The 25,571-nt window shown below is 33.6% G+C and overlaps 1 protein-coding gene across 3 annotated transcripts in view; it reads left to right on the top strand.

The window, feature by feature from the left end:
• Positions 1–11,578: 11,578 nt before the first annotated feature.
• LOC132701712 (protein dead ringer) overlaps positions 11,579–25,571 on the top strand; it is a 223,726-nt gene continuing 209,733 nt past the window's right edge. For all 3 annotated transcript variants that reach the window (XM_060669863.1, XM_060669872.1, XM_060669854.1), the window contains exon 1: positions 11,579–11,893. In XM_060669863.1, the coding sequence (XP_060525846.1) occupies positions 11,840–11,893 (54 nt within the window). In that variant the 5' untranslated portion in view covers positions 11,579–11,839. The remainder of the gene's footprint in view (positions 11,894–25,571) is intronic.

The raw sequence follows: 25,571 nt of genomic DNA, 5'->3' as shown, positions 1-25,571 counted from the left end.
GACATTTACACTTACATGTGACGTAAGCATATTTAGTGTACAAGATTCTAAAATAATTTAGTTGAATATCATATATATATGTCTATGATTTGGATTAAAATTTTGTCATTAAATATGTATTATTTTTCTTCTGCTCGATCGGTAAATAAGTTGCGGAAATCTTAAAAATCCTAGCGCCCACGATCAATAAAGTTAAACTAAATATTTGGACACACCGGTATGTGTGGGAACGGATATGGGTTGAGCAGGTAATATAGGTGTATTTTTATTTAAGGTGTAATACTGATAACACTTTTATGAAAAATGTATGTGTTAGTAAGTAATGCTATTTGTAGAAATCCCAACAATTCCGTCACCAATATTGACTTTAATCAGAACTTGGCCAATAGGAAACATTTGCGCAATATCCACGCATAAATTACGAAATACGGAAAATAAAATTTATGACAAATTTTAAAATTTCGAACATTATTTAAACTTTAGCTAAAGTTATATTTAAAACATTTTATTTTATTAGATATTGATATATTCCTCTTATATATTTTCGGTAGGAAATAACGTGAAAAACAAGCAATCAAATATCGACATGTATAGGTTAGTCTGAAATTTATGCGTAGGTATATGCATGTCTATACTATAGGATAATGTCATAGCGACCTGAGATGTACCCAACAATTCTACCCTAAGTATTGATAGAGCCTACATTCTGCCCATATAACTACTAGATAACATAGTGGTTCTACTACGGTCAAAATTGGTGCACCATTCTCCACTCTGCTCCCAGCAAGTCAAGAAAATGACACACTATGACAGCTTTTTAATTATGGGTTATAGAACATAATTTTGAAGCAAAAAATGTCCTTATAAAAATAGAAAAAATGTATTTCAATTAAATTTTAAAATATTTTCTACTTCAATCAATAAAAATTACGCCTGTTGGAGAGTTTTTAAAAAAATCTAATTTAATTTTTGCGTATTTATTATGTCAATAAAAAAGTTAATTTTCTCGCGAACTGATGACTCAATTTGGATATACATATACATACATTGTAGTTTAACTCACGAGAAACATTTAATTAATGAAATATGCAACTTTGTGTCAAACGCAGTTTATTACAAAAAAATTGAAAGGTTCATTTGATCCCATAAATGTTCCACTGCGTTAATAACGCATGTAGCTCTTAGACAATGTAGTAGCCCTACTGCCGTAAAAAGTGATGCGTCTCAGATGGCTATATTGTCGTAGAGATCGAAATGATCTTCTGCACACATGCCTCTACATTTCACTGACTAACACACACATTGCTCCATTTTCTTTCTAAAAAAAAATTGATATTCACACCCCTGACTTTTGCATTAAAAATGCAGCATCCAATTTTATTGACGAATTGTTGAATGCCGCAAGGTTCTTGGTTGAAAACGAGATTTTAAATCTCGCGCGTAAATGGATATTCTCAACCTTTTTTCAGAGTTGCTTGATAAGTTATCAGCATTAGTTATATCTCTATCTTCAAACGCAACTGATATTTCAATTTAGGACCCAAATTTTAGTTGTCCATTAATTTTGAGTTAATTGGACCCACCCTTGGCATATCAGGATTCACCGAAAGGTCAAAAAGGCATTAACACGAATCAAAACGCGCGAGTGCATCGCAGCATACGTATATTAATGTAAACAAAAAGGAATGATATTTAACAAAGAGCGCCTGATGGTAAAACAAAGTTAATATTGATAATTTTGAGTTCTTCGAGATATTCTCAAGAAAACCAAGACCAATATTTGCTCAGCATTTATAGTCCGGACGTTTTAAAGTCCATAAATAGGTTCGTACCAACCTGTTAATTAGTCAGATATGCGGTTAATGTACACAATATGGCCACTTATAACTTGATTGATATTTATCTTCGATTTCTGTGTTGTTTTCCTCGAATGTACGGGCACTAACGCAGAGATCGTGCTTTTTTTCCTCATGTTTCTTATTTGTATCCGGTATTTACATAATATGTGGACGTTTGAATGTATACCGAGTGACAAAGAAGTGTAAACATTCACATAAAATCCATCAGAATTTGGTAGTATTTATTACGCAGGTTAAGTATTTTCTTGGCAAGCGTTCAGACAGCAAGAATTGGATGAATACTTTCTAGGCGGTTTCTAATAACTGTAAATGTTTGTTATCCATTTTGCAAAAGTTTCCTACCGAAAAAAAAAAAAAGCGAATCTTGTTCTACTATTTCTCATCTCTCTATATCCCTTTGAACTTTTTATCAATTTCTCTGGAGGTCTATATCCTTTTTCCAAGTCCAAGTCAATAAGATGTGTTGATTCCCCACTCGTATTTTTTCTATGGTCTGATTAATGACAAAGATGCTGTAGACACGGGATCGCCTGCTTTGCTCTTCTCCTATTTACTTTCTCCATTCCAAGTGTTGTATAATAATAAAACCATACAGTCTTACAATGGTCGCTTTTACACTGATACCTCTAGAGTACTTAGTATAGTACCTGATATGTTTGAAATATAAGTGTGCCATTTTTCATTCCTTTGCAGAACCTTTCAAATTCAACAACACTTATTAAAAATTTCGTTGAGTACATTTAAGGATGCATCTTTTCTTTCTTCATCTCACCTGGTTTCTCATCATCGTTCATCCGGAATAAAGAATATACTTGAATGGCTTTCCATCAATCATAGTTTTCGCCATCAGTGATTATCGCTGAAATATGCTTTTCTGTATCGGACTACTTAACCCAAGAAAATTCTTGTATGGTTGACAAGTAAAAATGTGGGTAGAAATCAATGAACATTTATTTTCGTCACTTACTCCTCAATACACTTTATATGAAGCCTGATCCAGAGAAAGCGGAGCCTGCTTAGATGACATATTTATTCATTTAGATCTAACCACACCCTTAATTGCATTTTGGTCTATATTTCCTCGTTTGAGTTAATTATTATTCGCCGACAAAGATAATTTATTATTTTAAATAAAGTATGTTTTGGGATAGTGGCAGTGTACTCCACATTGGGGCCAACCACACAACTGATCCAAACTCGAGATCTGATCGAAAAAATTAGCAATCGTTTCAACGCTAGATATTTCAAATTGGAAATATTGGTGCTAACTAGAAATTAGCAGTCCTCAAAAATTGCTTTGAAGTCATTAAAATACTTTCTGATAATCGATACAAGGTGAAATTATGCATTCCTTATTATTCAGGGTTTGGGAAAAAATACTTTTTTGAAAATGTTTCTAACGAGGGATGGATATCGTGATTATAGAGTAGAAGATCGCGCTATATAAATGGACAGGTCATAAATTATCATTAATGTCAAGATTGGAAACTAACCAAGCAGAGCAAGCCAGAGATTTCGAATTGAAGATGTTGGTACAACGAAAAAGCAAGTATTTGATGAGAGCAAGAAACGGTTGTAGTTGAAGAATTCCTTTAAAGCCATTAAAAGATTTCCTGATGACCGACATAAGGTGAGATCATACGATTGGAATTCCTTATTGAGGGTGTGTGAAAAGTAAACTTTTGAAAGTATTTCCTAACTAGAGATTTCGCGAATTTAAAATAGAAGATCGCCCTGTATACTTGGACATTAAAAGCCAAAAACGGAGAGCAGATTGCAACAATTGTCAATTGTTTCGACGCCACAGATTTCAAATTGGAGATGCTGGTAAGTATCAAATTACAAGTATTCCATGACATCCAGAAACTAGGATCCTTGTAATGCTTAGTGATGGTCGACATAAGATAAAATTATATTGCGAGGACAAAAATTCCTTATTACTAAAAAAGCGTGAAAAAAGTTTTGAAAATATGATGTATGTATGTAGGTGAAGTTAGCAGCTAAAAGTTTAGGAAGCAACTGATTCAAATTAAAGAGCACTTTCGCTTTCGTCTCCAGAGAAAATGTTCGGTTATAGCCCCGTACGGGGGTTGCTATAGGGTGAAACTAAAAAATTGTAAATATTTTTAGCTTCCATTTTCAGTAAAAATATTCTCTTACACTCCCGTAAGGGAGTTGCTATAGGGTAAAACTTAAAAGTTTCAAATATTTTTTCATACTTTCATTTCTTGATGGTTAGTTTTCGTTTCCAGTATAAATATTCTCTTGCAATTCCATTGCTATACGGTGAAATTAAAAATTCGTAAATTTACACACTTTCATTGTTTGAAGTTTTGATTAAAGTAGAAAAATGTTTTGACAACTTGTAAGTTTCACTCTATAGTAACTCCCGTACGGAAGAGCAAGAGAATATTTTTACTGAAAATGAAAGTTAGCGTTTGAAAACGTATTGTCATTAAGAAATGAAAGTGTTTAACTTTCTATTAAAGTAGAAAAAAAATATTGACAACTTTTAAGTTTTACTCTATAGCAACTCCCGTACGGGAGTGTAAGAGAATATATTTACTGAGAACGAAAGCTAACCTTTGTGGACACATTTTCATCAAGAAATAAAAGTGTGTAATTTCGATTAAAGTAGAAAAAAATATTTTTCTACTCCCGTCTGCAAAATACCTAATTACCCACCTATCTAGCCTGCGGGAAGCGTCATTGTACCCCGTCAATTTCGTTTCCTATGAATCCGAGCCACTTCAGACATTTCCGGGATTTTACCGCACGGATTTGGGAGCAATCGGATGTTTTCGGAGATATTTCTCACGCCTTGAATTTTGACGTTTGTCTAAACTAACGGTCGTAGAAAAAGTATAGTATGACACGTTCGATTAACTTTTTAACTCACTCGTTTATTAAAAACTCGCTCCGCTCCGTTCCGCTCGTGTCAAATAAACTCGTGAGTCAAATGCCGTTTACCGCACTTGTTGCATAATATATTTATATAACTTTTTTGTTTCACCCTACAGCAAAGTAGAAAATCACCCTGCATGCTTAAAGTATCATCAACGCCGGGATTGCGAACATAAAATCTGCGTTGGTAAGGCCAGGATGCTCTACTGTCCGTTAACTACACAACTAACCAAGAATAGACAGCAATGCTTTCAACGCTTTGTTATTTTTGTCTTGATTTTCGTGGGTTGTAAAAAAATAAAAAACTAACAATCTGAAGGTTAAAAAAGCTTCCATATATTCGACGACGGCAAGTAACTAATTCCTTTAAAGCAGATCATCCGGTATACTTGGCTCGTACAGTATCATCAATGCCAGGATTGCGAACGTAAAAATAACTTCATCCTCGTTTTTTAACGACTTAGACAAATGTAGAAATTTCGTCGAACACGCTAAACGGGAAATTAACCAATCTAAAACGAAGCGCGAAGGAAAATTAATGGAAATTTCTCTATATCGCTTTCTGCGGCGCGTCAAGCGCAACTATCAATCAGCAGAAACCGCGCCAAATTACAGAATTCCGCTACAAAAACGTTCACGTTCGCCGGGTTGTTCTCGACGGTCGAGATGGCGCTTGTTCCAGATTCCAACAGAGACAGCCACAGTTTCATTTGACCTCTTCGATGGATAAGTGTACTATAGGACGGAGAGGCCGATTATCCATTGCCGACTGGAAAGGAGAAGACTTTGAATTTTTTAAGTGATTTCATAATATCGAATAAAATTCTCCTTGAAAGTTTTGTGTTCTTAAGGTCTTGCAAGAGTCGGAATAAAAATAGGTGACAATACTTTTAAACTACCCTGAAGAAGAAGAATTGGTCCAAATAATGAGCAAACTGGAGAGAATCGGTAAGGAATATGGTCTTATTCTAAATCTAAAGGAAAAAAAATCGTAACAATAAACAACCAAAATTGTTGAATTTAAAGTCTTTGAGACCTAGGATGTTTCGTTACAAGTGAAGGAGGATGTGAGGAAAAATTTGAAATGTAGACTGGCAATAGCTCGTAACGCAAGCATAAAATTAATTCGTATATGAAGAAATTCGGCCATCCATTCCTTCCTAAAAGCTACCAAGAAAAAGATATGATTTTGATATGTGGGCTGAGCCTCCTGTATAGGGCAACTTAAAGTAAACACAACACTCTGAACAAAAATAAGTCGGATAGGTATAGACTTCAGACACTTTGGATATTCGGACAAGAGGCACAGAGGATTGTTTATTCCGAGTGTGGACTTACTACAAGAAGAAGGAATGGATTTTAATAATTATTATGACAATACTAAAAATAAAAAATCTATACTTATATTCTGAGAAACGAAAAAAAAATTAAAAAAATTATTTGACTATTTTTTGAAAATCATCAGAATCAGAATCTTTCCTGTCAAATTCCAAACATTTGTTTCTGAACTGAATAACAATTTAAACGGTCATAATTTTTTAGACTTTATTAGATTATTATAATTGAAGCGGATACAATTAAGCGAAAATGAGATTTTACGAAGCTTATTCTGTCCATACGCGAAACTTTCTTCGAAATTACGGTGTTTAATTAATTGTTTTTTGAGGCGGTTAAAGGTAGGTATAGGGAAACTTGCACAAGATTGTGTTGATTTCTCTCCTCGATTTCGAAAACCAAAGAATATACAGCGGTAGTATTTGGAATAAACTCAATAAATCCTATTTCTAGAACTTCCGTAAAAAATAATATTTTCGAAACACCCTAGATGTTTCATTTAAGATGGTAAAGAATACCTTCCAGGAACTTTATGGAAAAGTTCGGTTTCTGTTTAATTAAAGCACAAAACTATTGAGATTTCTTCAAGGGGTAGAAAATGCTTACAAATTTAAAAAAATATATTAAATATAAATGACAGGCTAAACCTGAACAAAATCTACTTCATTTCTTGCATAGAATATAAAAATGCAATTATACATATACAATTAAACTAAGAAAGATGTTGCGACGTTTATTTGAAAGTGATAAACACTTCTAACAGGCTATCCACTGAGCGGCTTATAGTAATAAAGATATTAATAATAATAACAATAATGTGAATAATTTAAATAAACGAGTAACTAAAGAACAACCAGTAGTTTTAACGGCATCAGCAGTTTCTGAACATCATCACAAAACAGAACAGAAGTTTTTATCTCTCTACAGGTATTTAGGATGCATGCGGAAAAACTGAATTAGTAGAATAATATTAGTTATCTCAATACCTATATAAGAAGTATTTATAAAAATAAGGATAAGAAATATTAGGATCAGGAAGTTTTCATTGTAATACGTTATCACAAACGTCATCGAACAAATCGTTCTTAGCTTTGATTTGATGATCTGGTTTTCCGGAAACTAAATGAGTATTATAAGACCGTGAAAAAGTTAGGAAATGAAGAGAAAACAATATTTGTTTTACATGGAATAGGCTATGAGATGAGGCAAATATCTATTAGTTCACCATTGAATGCAAAGATAGATAAAAAGAACAACAGTCTTGGAAATAGGTATCGATTTTATGAAAATACTTAAGTAAAGCACATTTGAAAAAAAGGAATATTTGAATAGAAGGGGAAATCAAAACCAAATAAATAACGATATAAATTTCGCAATCATCGTACCATATCAATGATTCTGACAAGCCCAGCTTTGGAATCAAATTCTAATTGTTTGATTAGGCACTTTTGAAATAGGAGAGAAGTAGAAATTATACAAGAAAAGTATACGCTTCGAACTATAGGCAATCTCTAAACTTTAGATACATCATTATACTACTCCTAGATGTATCAGTCGCCTATGTGGTTTATGCATGATTGTTCGTCAACATATTGTGCGTTGTCAGTACGCTAATATTTACATGGCAGTTTCAACATCGATGGATTGGCCCTGAAAGTGAATTTGGCCACCAAGAAGTCCAGACTTAAACCCCCTGGGCTTTTAATACTTGAAGAATTTCGTATACGCTCAAGAAATTAATTGTTTGTAGGTTAGAAATAGTAAATAGATTTTAATTAACAAAGATACTACTAGATGAAGATGGTGGATAGCATTTGATTCGAAGTTTTTTTTATTACTATTACCAAAATTGTTATTGCAAAATATGGCTTCATTTTTGTTCCCGGTACCTTTTAAATGTTCCCTTAAAAAAAAGGAAAAAATGCCTTGAACTTTTTGAATGACGCCTTTTCTATGAAAAATTGAACAATCTTTTAAATTTTTCAAGCATTTCTACTGCGTCGGTTTCTTGAATCATTCTTTATGCATTAACCACTATATATTATATGAAATATGCATCTACTTGATACTGATTTGCAAACTGAACTATCGAAAATGTAAAAAATTCATTAACAAAAATATGTTGCGATCTAAGAAAAATTTTACCAACAATTAAATGGATATGCTATGGGCTAATTGTACTTAATGAAAATAACATAAAAACAAAATGGCATGCATAAAATATATGGTCAGAATGGTAACTAAATTATAATTCTAATCACCCAAAAATTAAAAAAATCTGTTATTATTGATTTAACAGATCGTGGTACAAAAATATTGTCACCATATATATAGGGCAGACATTTTATCAAAAGTCATTAATTAATTTTTTAAAATTGAATGAATTAAAAATTATTAAAAAAGAAATAAACGCTGCGAATGATCGACAATATATTAGGAATTTAACTCTCACCAACTAACAACATAAATTTCAACAGTTATGCATTACTTGTACTTTCCCAATTCATTAAAAATATCACTAAGCTATTGTAATTATTTTGATCTAAAATATTTAATTTATATAATATTTGTATGTAATTTTAGATTCTTGATAAAGATCGTCATTATGTATGTCATATCGTAGATGGGTACAGAGCAAACATCCAAAAGTGCCCTTTACGATCGTAGATGAAAACTAGGGTTTTCCGGTCTGTGGTCGGTGTATAGTCCCTCACAATCCCAATTCGTGTCTCGTTCTAATTCATCTGCAGCGGATAACCTTTGATGAGATGCCCTCCTCTTCCTCTACATCGACTTGTATAAGTAGACTTGCCGCGGTATAGACGGAGAACGTTTAATATCAGCGTCGAGAGGAACATCGTTAATCTTGCACTGCCTACACAGAATGTAATTATGTAGATATAGAGTTTCGGAATCGGCGTTGCCATTTTCTAAATTCACTAGTGAATTTGACTGTTTCTGTTTAAATTAAATGATTGAAAATGTTATCGTAATGTTTATAGTGATATATAAAAATCTTTAAAAAAAGAAAAGTTTAGCCAGAGTTTTCAATGTAATTAACATTGAAGTTTTTCTCTCTAACCCATCTTTTTAATTTCAATTTTTAAATAATATTTCAAATACAAAAAAGGTCTAAAAATAGGGTAAGTGATTTCGTTAGAGTTTAGTTTAAATTTAAATTAATATTAAATATTATTAAAATTCTTTGCTAAGATTTCTTTTGCAAGGATAGTAGTTACTCAATTTACCTTACAGATTGTTTTTTTCTGTGTGATGAAAATGATTGTCACCTTTTTTTAATTAGAAAATCACTCAGATAGAACTCAAAAAGATTTCGTTTGCAAATATAGTAGTTTTACTTACAATTGCAATTTACAATTTACTTTACAGATTCTTTTTTTCTCTGTGAAAAAATAATTGTGCCACCTTTTTTAAATCTAGAAAGTCACTTAGATCGGACTAAAAAAGTGGAAAACATCAGGACTTTTAGAAATATATCAGCGAAAAAATCTTTGCTAAGATTTCCTTTTCAAGGATAGTAGTTACTCAATTTACTCTACGAGTATAGATTGTTCTATTCTGTGTCGACAAAAATTGTTGTGCCAATTTTTTTATAAATAGAAATGCTTTTACACAGTGCTAAAACCAGTAGAAATTTCAGATTTTCACGAGATTATATATTTTGACATGACAATTGTTCCGACAATTTTTGATATTGATAAAGACACGGTGTTGTCGAAACAATTGTCATGTGAAAATATATAATTTCGTGAAAATCTGAACTTTTAGTTCTTATTTATTTTGATAAATGGATTTTCATCAAGTAAAAGCCACCTCAGTTCAATATCAGCGCTTATTGTGCTAACTTTTTCTTTCGTCGAAAAGAGCACTTAAATATGGCTAAAAAAGGAAAATTTGAAATTTTCTGTAGTAGATGAGAACTTTTTTAAACTACAAAATTTTCTTTTTATTTTATATTCAATTTTATCTAAGATGCAGCAGTGGAACAAACTGTTAATTTAAGAAGAATAAAATAGTTTCATATGTGATTTCAACCAAATTTTTATTCAAAAATTTATACCTAATGTAATTTTAATTTTCAAACTTAAAAATATATTTCGATGAAATAGGTGTCATAACTTGATTAAAATTTCTTTGAAATGTAGCCAATTTTTTTAAGTACCTACAACAAGAAAATACCGAATGAACACATTTTACTAGATCAGTAAAAAAAATTATCTAACTCGGCCATATCGTTTGCTAAAACAGATAAAAATAAATTCCACAGTATAAAGTTGTAGATAAAAGACTTTGCTGTTTCAAACGTGCTTTTCTGCCTTTGGAGTAGAACAAATTCCAATTCTGGCCGAATTATTTGAAGAAATCAAAAGGTGGGTGAAAAAAACCATGGACAATTTAGTAGTCGATATGCGGTAAAATCTCCGAACACATCCGATTGCTCCCAAAACCGTGCGGTAATATCCCAAAACTGCCCAAAGTGGCTCAGATCCGTGGAACAAGAATCTGACATGGTAAAATGACGCTTCCCGCATGCTAGATCGGTATTTAATTGAGCATTTTACAGAAACGAGTAGAAAACGTTTTACTTTACTTTATTTTTACCCATATAGCTAGGTACTAGAGATATAGAGGACCTGCCCATGCCGAAGATACAGACAATTTATGAGGCAGCTATGAACAATATTTTGAGAAGGTCCATTCATCGTTCCCGAGCGCGAGATTTAAAATCTTGTTTTTAACCATTTACTTACGGGATTCGACAAACAACATGGCCGCTGACAGATCGTCAATAAGTTTGGATGCACCGTTTTTACGGCAGTATTTTCTCAAAATATGCCTAGATCAATGCCGCTTGCGGCACATGAATTTTTACCGTAGTAGAGCACTAAATTATCTAATAGCTATATGACTTTACCAAACCAATTATGGACTTAACATTTTGTAAATCGTTTTGTGTGGAATCAAATTTTCTAAAAGTTTATTGCGAAAGGTAATTACACTAACGATAGACCGGGCAAACTAACACCCGTTTTAAGGCCAAAACGAGGCCTTTGTCTGACCGCAACTTTTATAAGCTGCCATTTTTATTTTACTAGTTATATATGGGCGCACATATGTATATATATATATATATATATATACTCAATGAATACGTTAAACCTTCCGATCGTAAAACGTAATGTTAAAACTTTCCGAGAAAGAGAGACGCGAACATATCCATGTTGAATTTAAATCAAAAATCCATCTCGCGTAATCGACATTGTATGCAATGGCAAACGATTGGATAATATACCCGATAAAAACGTATCATTACGTGAGACGCGGGCGAGGTTCCACCCCTCCACTTATTCAGGCTCCTCCTGAACGGTCGGATTGGACGAGACGAATTTCCCGAAGAGGGAGAAACACGTTGCAAACGTCCACCGCACGCGCGCTCATTCAATAACCGCCGAGTTGCGTTGAAATTGTTAAGGTCCGAGTGGGTTCTGTCCCGCTCTCGAGCCTAATTCAGGACTGTTATAACCTCCAAATATTTCGCGTTGTCGCGTCGTTGCGTGTTGTTTTTTTGTTGTTGTTGTGGTTGTTGTGTTGGATCGAGGTAATAATCGTATCGCTAATTTATTAGTGAAGCCGGTGCGGGGTGCGTTCGAGAACGCATTCTGCGGCCAAACGCTGTCAAGATTCGCGTCAAAAACAGAGACCCCGTGCAAGTGTATCCAATGGAAATGGATCCCCAGGAACGCGAGACCGATTTGGGGGACGAGAGCCCCGTGGTACGTACCGATTGTTTTAATATTTCGGCGACACCCTTGCCGAGGTGCATTGGACGTTGTTATTGAGTGAGTTGATGTAGACGACGATTGATTTGAAGCAAATATCGACTGCATATGTTTTTATTTTACATTGTTGGAAACCCCACGAGAGTCAAGACTGGCCTCTGCAAGTTTACTTGATATTATTCTAAAATATTATACTATACAATATCCAGCAAGTTCAAGCACATTAACAATTTCTTTAAAAATGTATTTATAAAATATTTTAAAGCGCAACTGAAGTCCAGAAAACTTTAACATTAACATAACACAATGATTTAATCAAGGATTTAATAATAGCAAACAAAAAATGTAAGTACTTTTAACAGAAAAAGTTTGGATAAACTTATATAAATTATTGACTGATTTGCTTTTTACAAAACTTTTGGATTCCTCCTGCGTCGGTTTTTGCTTAGTCGAAATTGCTGACGTTTCGCCAATCATCCTGTTGACTTCTTCAGCGCTTGATTGAAACAGCAACAAAAACCGACGCAGGAGGAATCCAGAAGTTTTGTAAAAAGCATTACAGTAGCCTGTGGAAGTATCTTTGAAAAATTATTGACTAATTTATTAATTTTGTATTTCTAAAAGAAAAGCCTGTGTTCAAAGATGTTAAGATGTCGAATTAGTGGTTTGACAGTTGTAATAGAAGTACTTTTTTTGGTACATTAATGGGTGAAAAGAAGTTTAATTGCTCAAATTATTCAAAGAAAAAAGTCTGATATCGAAAATGGAAAAATAATACGTAGGAGTAGATTTATGGTAAGAAATATTATCTTAAAATACGGTCTGTGCGTATATCTATCTAATAGGGCACCCGTGGGATATATTAGAAAAAAGAAATCGGTGTCATGAAATAACCAACAAAAAAAATTAAGAGAAGTTTTGTCAGAAGAATGAAAAAAAACTAGAAGAAGAAATAACACAAAAAAACTACTGCAGTTTAGGCAATATTAATGGAATAGTATAAACTTGTTTTGGTGATTTTTTACTTTTTAATTAACTTTTTGTATGCCTTTTGATTTTTTTGAATTTAATATTTTATTTCCTCGACTTTGCATTCTATTCTTTATATCAAAAAAATTGTTACGATCCAAAGACTTTCTGCTCAGGCATTTTTGATATATTGGCGCACATATCAGAAATTAAAATTAAGATGAGTAAGCCTGCCCTGTTGGCTATCACTATGAACATGATTAAGTTAAAGGAAATGTCCTTCAAAAAATTTGATACATTAAAAATCCTGTTGACTGGAATTTCTATAAACAAATGTTGCAATAAGCAATGAAAAAAAAAACATTAACAATTTAAAAATACTTTGGAAAAAACTAAATAAGCTTGATATCTTTTCATTGCAAAAAACAAGCACTATTCTTGAAACTCTAGATAATCCAAACGAAATAGCTAAATAATTTTTAAAATGTTCGTTGTCCAACCGTCAAATCGATAATGACATATTGCATTTCCACAAGCAGAAATGAAAAAAACACTCATTATTTACTTTTTGCACTGTTACAGAAAGATGTTGATGAATATGATGAATGAAATATTTGTTCGAAATTAATAGTCCTGCTACAGGTCCGGATCGGTGAGTTTGGCAATGACTTTATTGAGTTATGAAAAAGTTTTGTCTTTTATAATTAATATTGGAAACGAGATTGGAAACTTTGTTATGTTATATTATAAATAATTTTAATAAATAATTTTGGAAATTAAATTTCCAGGGTGACTCATCTACCAAAAAAAATAAGATCCTAAGACATACACGAACCTCCACTAACCAACCAAGTAGTGGAGGATCAGTTTTGTCCAGCATAGTTACGAATCAACAGATTAGGGAACATCTAGATGCTCAATTATCAATCTGGTTTTAGAAAAGAGTTTAGCTGTACTACTGTCTTGTACCACCTTACAGACGATACTATTAGAGCTTCTGATTCTGGGAAAAACACTTATTTGGTTTTATTGGACTACTCTAAAGTTTTCGATAAATTAAATTATCAACTATTGTTAGCTATTCTCCACTTTGTCAGACATCTGAAGCAGTTGTTGGATTTATCCAGAATTATCTTCATAAGAGATAGCAGTACAGGCTAAGAGTGGTGTATCACCTGTAGGTATCACGTATACTGTTTAAAACGAAACAGAAAAATTCAGTAGAAAAAATAGAAAACAAAGGAAATCAATAAAAAAATACACAGATAGAGTTTGAGCAATGTAAATTTACGCAGTGTATACTGAATAAAACTAGGTCGCGCAGGCGGATGTGCCAAAGTGTGTTGGAAAGATCTGTGTAATCCAATATTGAAAGGATCGCAATAACCGCCCACAGATTATTAGGGCTAATTTAGAAATTCATTCGAATATTTATTAAGAATGAATATTTAATATAAGTTGATAAATTGTATATACATTTTTTGTGTTGATGCAGAAATTGTTATTTTTTTATTTTTTCTGCTGCGTTATTTATTTGATATTACTATAACATTCTATTTTGTTTTTCTTACGATGTTTCTTTTCGTCGTTACCAATAGTGCAAACATTGTTTGGAAGGTGTTGTGTATTAAGTCAGAGATCAAATAACGTAAAATGCTGTAGTTCTTACTATAGTGAGTGTAATATTAAAAGTTCTGGAAAACTAACGAGAAGAACCCATAACTTTAATTTCTTTGCTCATGCAGAGTGTAGGATAGGATCTTAAGTTTAGCATTCGAGTTTTTAAGTAAAATTGACACATGTTGCGAAAATCTTAAGTTCGAATCTATACGTAAGCCCAGATTTCTAGCAAACTTAGACCCTTTAAAGCAGAAGTTGTCAATACAAAAATTAATATCTTTGTTATTTATTAACTTGGTTATTTAGGTCTTGTTAGTATTTAATTTGAAACCATGGGATCTGGATCACTTTTAATATAATCGATAACGAGATCAACGTCCATCAAGGGAAAGGAATAGTATAATTGTTAGTCTCAGAATTTTAAAAAAGCTGCAAAATCGGCTGTATAAATAGAAACAATTATAGAAATTCAGAAAGTGGTGACAATAGACGAAAATCAAATGCACAGATGGGATTAGTCCTTTTGGGCACTGGAATGATCATAGAGCCGTTGGGAAAAATGACACCAGAAAGGCAAATATATCTAAAATTGACGAAACCCGAAATTATTGTTGCCGGATGACCCCCATTTTATTTTAATTCCATATTTTGCAATTTTATTAAATCAGAAATATTTTCACAACTGGTGAGCCGTTATAATAAAATCGACCTTGGTAATATTCCCGAATGTATAAATCGCATTTTATTAAACGAAGTACATAGTCACGAGAAAGCAACATAAATCGAGCTGATTCGACCGAGAAATCGGAATGGCTTCATTATATACTACCAAATTGTTCGAACGGCCCTCCAAACAGGAATCGAATTTCAAAACTTGTTCTGGATGCCACGAATATTTGCCGGGTTAATTATTTATCGATAAAAATTGTTCGGTATCGAGTTTAAAATTGCGTTAAGCAAATAATTTTAGAGAGGACGTGATAAATAAAACTGTAAATAAAAACATAACTCTCTGTATATTTTACACTTTTTTTGCAATTCGAAACGGCAGGCGGTCTTTCTCGGAAACCTTTTTTTTTTTTAGTTTCAACTTTAGCTGTCTACACTGCAAAGTGGGATATTTAGAATTAATTTATGATCGAAATTATTAAAAAATATATATCTCAAAAACATTTTAAATTAAAAGCGGATAATATATTTAGTAACATTTTAAAATTTTGAGGATAAACAGATATTTGCATTACCCAGGGTTAGTCAAAAATCCCACACCAATCAAATACTTCATTTTTCAATTTATTTGGAACACTTGGTATGTTTGATTCAATAATTATATGGAAAATATTTCCGAGTTTATAGTTTTCTTCCCAGAGGTCCGAACTTTGTTGCTTTAAATGAAAAACGTATAGTTTTATTTAATTGTTAAATTGTTTGTATCTTAAAAACCAACTAAAACATATTCTTTTGAGTTGAGTTGAATTACTGGCTGACAAATTTGCATCAGATATTCAAAAGAAGTGTTCAAGTTCTAAAACCGACAGCGCGTTAGCTTCCTTACCCCATGTAATACCAATTAATCTGGAAATGTTTATTCTCGATAGTTTTCCGTTGTTATTTCGAATCGTCCAATGAGCCCTATGCAAGCTCTATCTAATTGCTGTAATGCTTGTGTCGTGTGACTAAGAAGAAAAACCAGCACTACCTCATTTTAACTAGCAACTTTTAAGAGATGTCCGTCATGTATGAGAAGGGCCTTTCATGGTCGTTTCTTTGGCGGAAAATATCTTTCAAATGTAAAGTAAAAAAAACGCAAAGTAACGTCCAAATTAATATACGACGATTTAGGGGTCATTAAAACGCTAGAAGTAGGACATAGGCCAGATAAAACTCGCCCTTTTTATGCTTTTCCTTAATAAACATTTTTTGCGACTTGTCAAGCTACTACTGGATGTCTGTCTCATCAACACTAAATATTTGCCTTAATTTATCAAGCAATTCATTTGTTGTAATAATTTCAAGCAACAGAGTGAAAAAATGGATGACCTCTTGCCTATTCATACTTCTAAATAACAAATGACGTATCAAGGTTCGAGGTGCAATCCCATGGGCTCGGCTTGCTTCATTTACACCCATTTCCCTCGATAGTTTTACTTTTTCCGTAGTCTCTGCTAAAGCAGCTTAACTAAATGAAGCCGATGTAGCCTCACGGAGATTTTTTTCCCTAAAAACAAACTTAATAGTAGTAATTAATAGCATAACAACAAATAAGGCATTTTACTAGTGAGCCGCGTTCCTCAATCGCTCGTAAAAAAGGCCCCACCTTTATAATAAATTATGGCAATCGACAAAACTAATGAACGAATGGCAATTTATAGGTTATAACAAGTGTTTTCTAGTAGCTTCAAAAAAATTACAGAAATCCTTACAGATAAAATATAACCTAAAAAAAAGGACGAGCTTTACTTGATAGTGTCCACTGTATCGGTTATCGGTTAGTTTTATGATAGATTTAATTGGGGCGTATTATCCGGTGGGGGCTATTATACCGGCTTATCCTATAGACTTAGCTGAATTCGAGAAAATAGTTAACTTCTCTGTAAAAGTCGTACTTAATATTTTCTGCATGATTTTTAATCCCTTCAATATAATTTTTTTTAAAAATAGTATTTATAAAGATGGCATCTTAAATCGATACCCAGTCTGCATGTAAAAGAGGCACCGTATCGAATATGCATGATGGATTTGTACATAATTCCTTTCAGATTTGCACGAAGTGGTATCTTTGATAAACTAACGGTTAGTAACGCAGAGTAAACAAATATTGTTTTGACTTGTTATCTATGGATATTTTTAAAATCCGGGGAACACTTGATATTTTGATTTTCGATCAGTTGTACATTGTTCATTCCTCAGTGTACGCCGCTGCGTGTCGTCCCGAATAAATAAAGTAAAAAAAAATCGATAGCGCCAGAACATTGCCTGATCCTATAGCCGATTGTTTACTTTGCCTGTCGAAAGGTTGGGGGAGCAGGTACCGAGCATTCTAATTATTTTGTTTTCAAAGAATTTGAAGTTATAAGTATTTAACGTCCAGTAAGTAGGTACGCGTATACCTAAGATGTCATAAAACCTGGGCAGTTGACAAATTGTAAGATTTTAGGTCTCGCTTGCCAACCAAATAGGTTGAAAGTTTTTATTGGAGATTGAATTTCATAATTAATAATTTACATAAAAAAAACTAATGACCGAAATATTATAATGGGCTGATACAATTAATGCGTTTTAAACACAGATTAAAACAGAAAAGTACAAGACATCTTCCAGTTCGATGTGCTTTCTGTCAGTAAACTCGAGTGGATCAGGTTCTTTATATAAAAGTGTAATATAAATGCTGTTTCATATAAAAATATATATGCTAGTTTTGATTGATTTTTAATTTTAAACATTTTAACATTAATCTGTGAAGGTGAATCCTATATCTAAATGAGTTATAAATTTAAATATTCGATTAAGTTTGGAACACCTAAACTTTAAGTAGGGAAACATTTGTCAGAATCTCTTTCGATCTTAAGGAATTGACGAGTTTTGGGCTGGGATTATAAACATTTAATTTTCTTTTCAGTCGACAAAAAACAAAAAAGATAAAATAAAAAGGAAAGCAGAAAACAAAGGAAATAAGTGTATGTAAATTAAAGATACACCTGAACTCTGACAAGATGTACAATAGAGTTAACCAGAAATAAATCAAAAATTGTTAATACTGAAGCACAGTACAGCTGCATACAAAAATGTTTTACCTTTAACACCGTATTAAATTTTGGCGGGATTCATCCGTTGGTTTTTGCCTGATGTTTCGCCAGAATTTAATCTGATATCTTCAGAAGCTCCACGTCCATGCCAATTGTACGTGTCCGCACTTAATTGGTGGTATGTAGGTATGATATTTAATAGTCTCTAAAATCTCTCTTAGTGACCCTCCCTACTATATAAATTGTTTGAAAACCACGGACTACCATACAAAAACCTTTCTTACTTTTGAAAATTTGAAAATTTTTCTTTCAATCTGAATAAAAGTGATAAACCATCGAAATTTTTAGTGCTGGATAGATCAACAGATATAACCCACTGTGCGACGTTGCCACGTATTCCAAAAAAATGCCATCAAGTCATTATTATTCAGATGAGTATATAGTAGTTTCCTTTTCTTAATTTTGTTTGTTTATATGTAAATTAATTTTTGTACACGGTAGCCGCGACACATTATGAATTTCCTCATTACGCTGCTGAGAGACTGCGGAGATAATTGCTTTTGCGAACCATTAATTCCGGGTTTCGCTTTTATCACCTACCTAGCCATTCGCATACTTTGCCACCCGTCTACTTCACTTGCGTCTAAAAAGGCATCCGATTAACCTGCCTACTGTATTTTAATCAAAAGTTATTATCTTTTTGAGGCCTTCGAAAATTTAGTATATAAAAATAAATATGAATCGGTAATGAAAAATGCCTCGCAATCGTATTAATTTGAATAGATAGAAGCTAAAGGTCGATTTACATTTCGCGTTTACCGGGTTTAGCGCCAGTTTTTATGTTCACCGTTTGAATTTGAATTGTCGAGATAGGGCCCGAATTTGGAATGCGTTTTATTTTATGAGATACATAGCATTTACGTTTTAGCCTTGAGCCCGTTTTTCGCAGTTTGTTTTGTCATGGTTACGTCCACCTTGTTACTTAGTCGCAAATTTAGACGGAACGTATTGTTCATAAATAATTAATGAGTCGATATTAGAGGGTGGAATAGTTTTTATCACATTTTCGAAACACGTATTATAAATAACTCAGAAATTTCTAACATCGAGAAATTAGTTTATCTGAAATCTTACTTGCTTGGTGAAGCAACTTAGTTCGATAGAAAGTCTTACATTAGAAGGCTCAAATTTTGACACAGCAATTAACATTCTTAAAAAAAGGTATGATAAATAACTTCCAACTGTGTACGCATCTTTAAGAAAGACTCATTATATGAATTCTAGACAGTTTCTGAGTTTTATAACCCAAAATATAAATTCATTTCACATGGAACTTGGCCATTATTTATCTGTTCTGTTCTTTGGGCCTAGATTTCATTACTGGTAGAGCTTTCGACAAAGAAATTGACCCTCAAACACTTCCAACATTAGACAAGTTTTTGAATTTTCAGAGAAAATGTGTGACTTAATTTAATGAAGAATGAAGAAATTCCCGATAAAATTAAAGGAAAGGGTCAGAAAATATCGCAAAGATTTCACAACGTTCATATTTGCCAACATGTTTCGAACAATCGACCATCTTTTTCCACCCAGAAAAGCAGAGCTTCCCCCTGAATAACAATAAACTTAGTCATCTTTCGCTACAATAAAATAATAAACGCTGTTTATATTGCAACAATTCCGGCCACACGTTTTATAAATCTCAAATTTTTAGTAATTTGAGTAATCATTCTGTTAAAAATGATAAAACCACTGGTTGCATTGTACGTGTGGAAGATTTCTCCACACATTAGTACATAGTGACGCTAATTACACTCAAAATAAAAATTCATATTTTTCTAATTATGACCATTCAGACAAAACACAAATGCTCAGAATAATGATAATGGGTATTCCTAGTATAGATCGCACTTTATTTCGAGAGCAAGTAACGGTTCTAATTCAAATGAGAACATTCAGAATTCCTTTAAATTAATGAAATTGATTCATAGAGTCTCATACAATCGATCAGCCTTCTTACACCGAACCTCTTCAAAATTTCGAACAATTAGTATTCTCCGCGAATTTACAAGGTTTTGAGTTACAATGGTAAATATTTCAATATTCGTGTAGTACCGCCAGCTTACGCTTAACTTCTTTAGTTAAAAAACTTAAATTAATTCCGCAAAGAGAAACAATTAAAATTAGTGGAGTAGGAGAAAGTTCAACGCAGGCTAACGAAGTGGGAACTTTCACAATTTACTCAACTTTCAGAAAAAATAACTAGAAAACTTCCACACTTTCTGTTAGACAGAGACAAAACTAAAATTCCAACAAATATAAGCCTAGCAAATCCAGAGTTCTTCATTCCTTCTCAAATAGATTTACTTCTAGGCGCTGACGTTTTCAATTATTGACGGGGGCGTATTCGAATTCGTTATAGTTTCCTCACACTTGTTACACAACTGTTACATATTTCCTAGCGAACATATTTCATACATTGAAAGTTCTAATGAGGTTTCAGAAGCTGCTAAAGATTCCTTGCTTCAAAATTTCTGGAAGATAGAAGAGGTAATTTTTTCTAAATTCATTGAAGATTCTTCCAAGTGGTTTTATTCAAGTAAATCTTTCTTTTCTTTTCCTTTCAACCTGAGTTATTTGACATTCTGGTGCGATTCAAGATTTGTACTAACTTGTGACATAATATATAATAATAACTTCATACAGGATGATTGGCGAAACGTCAGCAAAAACCGACGCAGGACGAATCCAGAAGTTTTGTAAAAAGTACAGACTTGCCTTGTTACTTCTGTCCAAAAATCGAGTTGTTTCATTAATGCTGAAGGAGGAACATCTGGAACTTTCTCTCTTTCTCAACAGGTTTCTGGACACGACGGTCCAAAGAGTATCTTAATTTCCTTCAGAACAAGTCGAAGTGGCTACGTAATATCCGAAATTTAAAGGTCAACGAACGTAGTCTTATTTAAGGAAGAAAATATGAAATCCCTAGAATGGCCAATAGCCAGAGTTATAGAAATTTTCCCAAGTGCTGTGGGTAAGGTTCCAACAGTCAAAATTAAAACTAAAAATGGCGTATACATCAGAAGCATTACAAGGTAAGTCTACTACAAAATGATGAAAATGCGCTCGTTCATTAAATCAGTTTGAAAACAAGGCTTTCTACCCGGGGCAGCATGTTCGGGAAGACCGAATAAATAAAATAAATCCAAAATACCCATGATACACGGGAATGAGGTCATGAGCGACGCGAAGAAGCGTGCGAAGTGCTTGCGAAAACATTTTGGCTTTGGAATTGCCGGATGTTGCAAGCGCAACATATATTATGTTTTTTGGGCACTTTTTTTCAAATTAAAATGCCGGTATTAGATAAAAACAACTTGGTCTTTAGTACCTAGCATAAATGAGATAAGAAAATTAATTGTTGATTTGCGGTTGGATATTTTGGGGGTCACTGAGACTTGGCTTTCGGAGGAGGTGCCGGATTCGAAGGTGCGCGTTAATGGTTTGGACTTCTACAGACTCGACCGAGAATATCGTAATGCCCGACTCGCAATATACATTAGAAGTGAATTGCAAATAAAAATGTTGGATTGTAGGGAGCGTAGCCAGTTATTTCAACAGATTTAGGTAACTTGCAAAATTAATAAAATCAGTTTTGGGCTGGGAGTTTTATATAAATCCCCTCGTTATAATACCGTTGAATCAAGGAATTGCTCTGAAAATTCTATGGCCAAATTGATACCCTTGGGTTATGAAAATTTAATAATGGATGATTTAAACAATAATTTTCTTAATGCTTATAACTTTACTCAAGTGGTGGCATATTCAATTCGGATAGTGGGTACTACGCATACCTTGGTAGACATCATCGCGATATCCAATAAAGATTTAATTAATTAAGAAAAATTAAAACTCACCAAAAATAGTAAAAGACCGAAATAATAAAAATTTTAATCTTGTGGATTTCGAAAATGATTTACCAAATATAAATTGGGGATTTATTTTTTATGCTTCTACAGTTTATGATATAAAGTTAGAAGATTGACCAGATTGGTTTTATCAGTTTTTGAGGTACATGCTTCCCTTGAGAGTGTTCATGTCACGCGTCTATTGATTGATCCTATTGATTGAAATAGATGCATTTTTTCTCGATTCCGCCAATCTTTTTCACGCAACTGCGCTAGTCAATATTTTTAAATCTATCCGATTTTGTGCAGAAATCAGCGCAAAAACCCGCAAACAAATTTTGAAGTAATGATTAATTAATCTGGGATTTTTTTTATTTGTTGTGTTCAAGTTTCATGAAGATTACTTATAGTATAGTATTGCAGTTGACTGATATCCTTTCAAACAGAATTAGCAGTTGCCCGATAATAAAGGTAAAAATATAACTAATATATAAATTTCACCTTCTTATACTTAAAAAACGATTATCTTGCAAAACATATTCAAATTACGCTTTCTTTTTGGTTAGTTCTAGTTGGTTGGTTTAGTTAATCTTTTTCTAATCCCGTCTGTAAAATGCCTAATTACACACCGATCTAGCGTTCGGGTCACTTTAACACGTCAATTTCGTTTCCCACGGATCCGAGCCACTTCGGACATTTCCGGGATTTTACCGCACGGATTTGGGAGCAATCGGATATTTTCGGAGATATTTCTCACGCCTTTAAGGTCGTGTCAGTGAATGTATTCGTGCTACTTTGCGAAAATGTACCCAAAAACTAACGGTCGTAGAAAAAGTATAGTATGCAACACGTTCGGTAAACTTTGTAACTCTGTCGTTTATTAAACACTCGCTCCGCTCGTGTCAAATAAAGTCGTCGGTCAAATGCCGTTCACCGCACTTGTTGCGTAATATACTAATTAGCCCATAGTGACTATAGCACCACTAATGGCAAAGCGCACATGATTTTAAAATTTGTAAAGACACTACTAAAATAATAACTTCCTGTACAGATAAACGCTTGTAAATCGACTTTTTATTGGTTTATTGCTCGATTTAGTGAAGATAAAGGCCAGGCAAGTTATGGGCATTTATCGTGTGCTGGACTGTACAATATTATGTCTATGGAATACGGCTAGCACCGCTAATTTCTACAGTTCAATAATGATTCATAACCCTCTCGAATTAAGAAAGAGACTATTTGCTACCGCTAACCTCGTGTTAATCGGTATTTTAGAACTAAATAATCTTCCCGCTAGATCTAAAAAAGCATTTGAAGTTTTAAAGTTTGCTGACACTAGAGGTAACAAATATGTCGTGTCATCCGCAAAACGAACTGTGATTCGATTCAATTCAAACTACGTATTTACTGCTTTCGAATAGCCTATTACCAGCGAACGTCTTGATACGGGGATAAAAAAGAAAAACGGGGTCATCGAGCAATGATAATACTTCGATCCAATGGAGAGAGATGAGGGAAGGGCGGAGTTAGTATCGCGTCATCTCCCAATGGCGAGAGGGGAACTACGCGGTTCAAAGCGTATACCAGCGATTCTAATAACGTGATATCAAAGAAGTCTTTACTATAGGGCCTGAGGGAACGGACGGCTGCTAGTCGCTCGACGATGTTTTTGTTGTTCAAACGCACTCTCGCGGGCTGCGGCACCTCCGTCGCTGCGGCCGTCTGAGCACGTCGGCGATCTACGACCTAACAACTATTATATTGTTGCCTTTAATGCTTTAGACTCGGGACTGAATCAGTCGAGACGCAAACGGTCAAAACATATTTGATATTTGTGTGTTCCTTGAGATCGACACACCGTGTTGCAAATCAACCCTCTAGCGCGACATAATTATTTTATAATTTATAATTTTAATATCGAATAACTTTTTTATTTTTGACTTTATTACAATGTTTATTTTGCTGGACACTAGACGAAGATAGCGATATAGTTTCTTCGAAATTTTGGTTGGTTTACTAAGGTACGTGAAAATGGTGTAATTGGTTTTAAGTTTAAAACACCTTGTGGAAAAAACATACCCAAGAACCTTGTTCAAACGTGGTTTGAAATAAAGATAAATATGTTCCTAGCAGTTGGTTTTTTAAATAATCGAACTATCTTATTTGTTTGACGAGCTACGTATTTTGAAATGACTAGAGTTGTTATGAGAACATTAAAAATTAAAACGAAAGTTAATAGCGGCTGTGTCCACGTCTAGCCGCAGTGACTGCTGGCATTCTTCCTTAGTATCCAATCAATCAAATTGATTATTTCTTCATATTAATCATTTAATGCTAACCTAAATTTGTAGGTTTGTTGGGACGGCAGCCAACGCGTCTTTTTAATGCATCCCAAAAATGATCAATTGGATTGACATCTGGGCTACAGGGTGGCCATTCTAACCTCTGGGTATGGGTATTGTTTCTTCTCTAATGAAAGGGACAAATAGAATGGCAACTTTCTGTAGTATTTCTTCAATATATCTAAGGGGATATTAAGGCTCTATTTTCCACAAATTCCTGCCCAAATCATCACAAATCCACCATGAAACAAGACTCGCTCCGATACTGTACCGTCGGCAAATCGTTCATTACGTTTTCGATAAACACGCTCACGCCCAACTGACGATCGAAGACAAATTCTAAAGTTCATCCGGAACAATACGTTTCGTCACTCTTTTTCTGTCCAATTAACATATCTACTGAACTGCAAATCTTAACCGATTCTGAGGATGGCGAGGACGCAATTGTGGCGCTACAGCATATCTCCGGGAATTTAGCCCAGCATCCTTTAACCGTCTTCTTATGGTTATTTCCCTAAGGTGTTTTCGACGTACCTGCTGTAGGTCATATTTTATTGAACTGGCAGTAGCTCTTTGATCCCTTGATGATTTCAGTAATATGAAATGACTTTCAGTTAAGGTGGTTGATTATTTCCTTCCAGACCCTGGCCTTCTTATTCCAAGAATATTGATCACGGAATTCGTAAAGCGTCTTCAACGTAGCTCTTCTTCTGATTCTTGTAAAGTGACGATTTTACCCACGTCTGCAGTGGTTAACACTATTTTGATTAAGGTTTCAGTATTGACAACGCCACTGTCAAGATAATCTCAAAAAGTAACGCCTAACTAACTTTATTACTTTGACCTTATTATTTTTATTGGAATTGAAAATTCAGCGTTTCATTGAAAAATGCGTCGTAGCTATTAAAAAATAAACTGCTAGGAATGCATGCCGTTTTATCGTAAACCATGTTACTTAATTTTTCCACAGACTTAAGAGTAAAAATATCATTTTAAGTTACCATCATATATAAACATGATTTTAAATGTTTAAAATTTATCAGAAGGAACTGCACTCTTAAGGAATTAACCTATCGTAGAGTGGGTA

This window comes from Cylas formicarius, unplaced genomic scaffold, assembly GCF_029955315.1.
Source record: "Cylas formicarius isolate icCylForm1 unplaced genomic scaffold, icCylForm1.1 PGA_scaffold_10__41_contigs__length_53128322, whole genome shotgun sequence".
NCBI lineage: Eukaryota > Metazoa > Arthropoda > Insecta > Coleoptera > Brentidae > Cylas > Cylas formicarius.
Note: the sequence above shows the minus strand (reverse complement) of the source record. Positions and strands in the feature narration are given on the sequence as shown.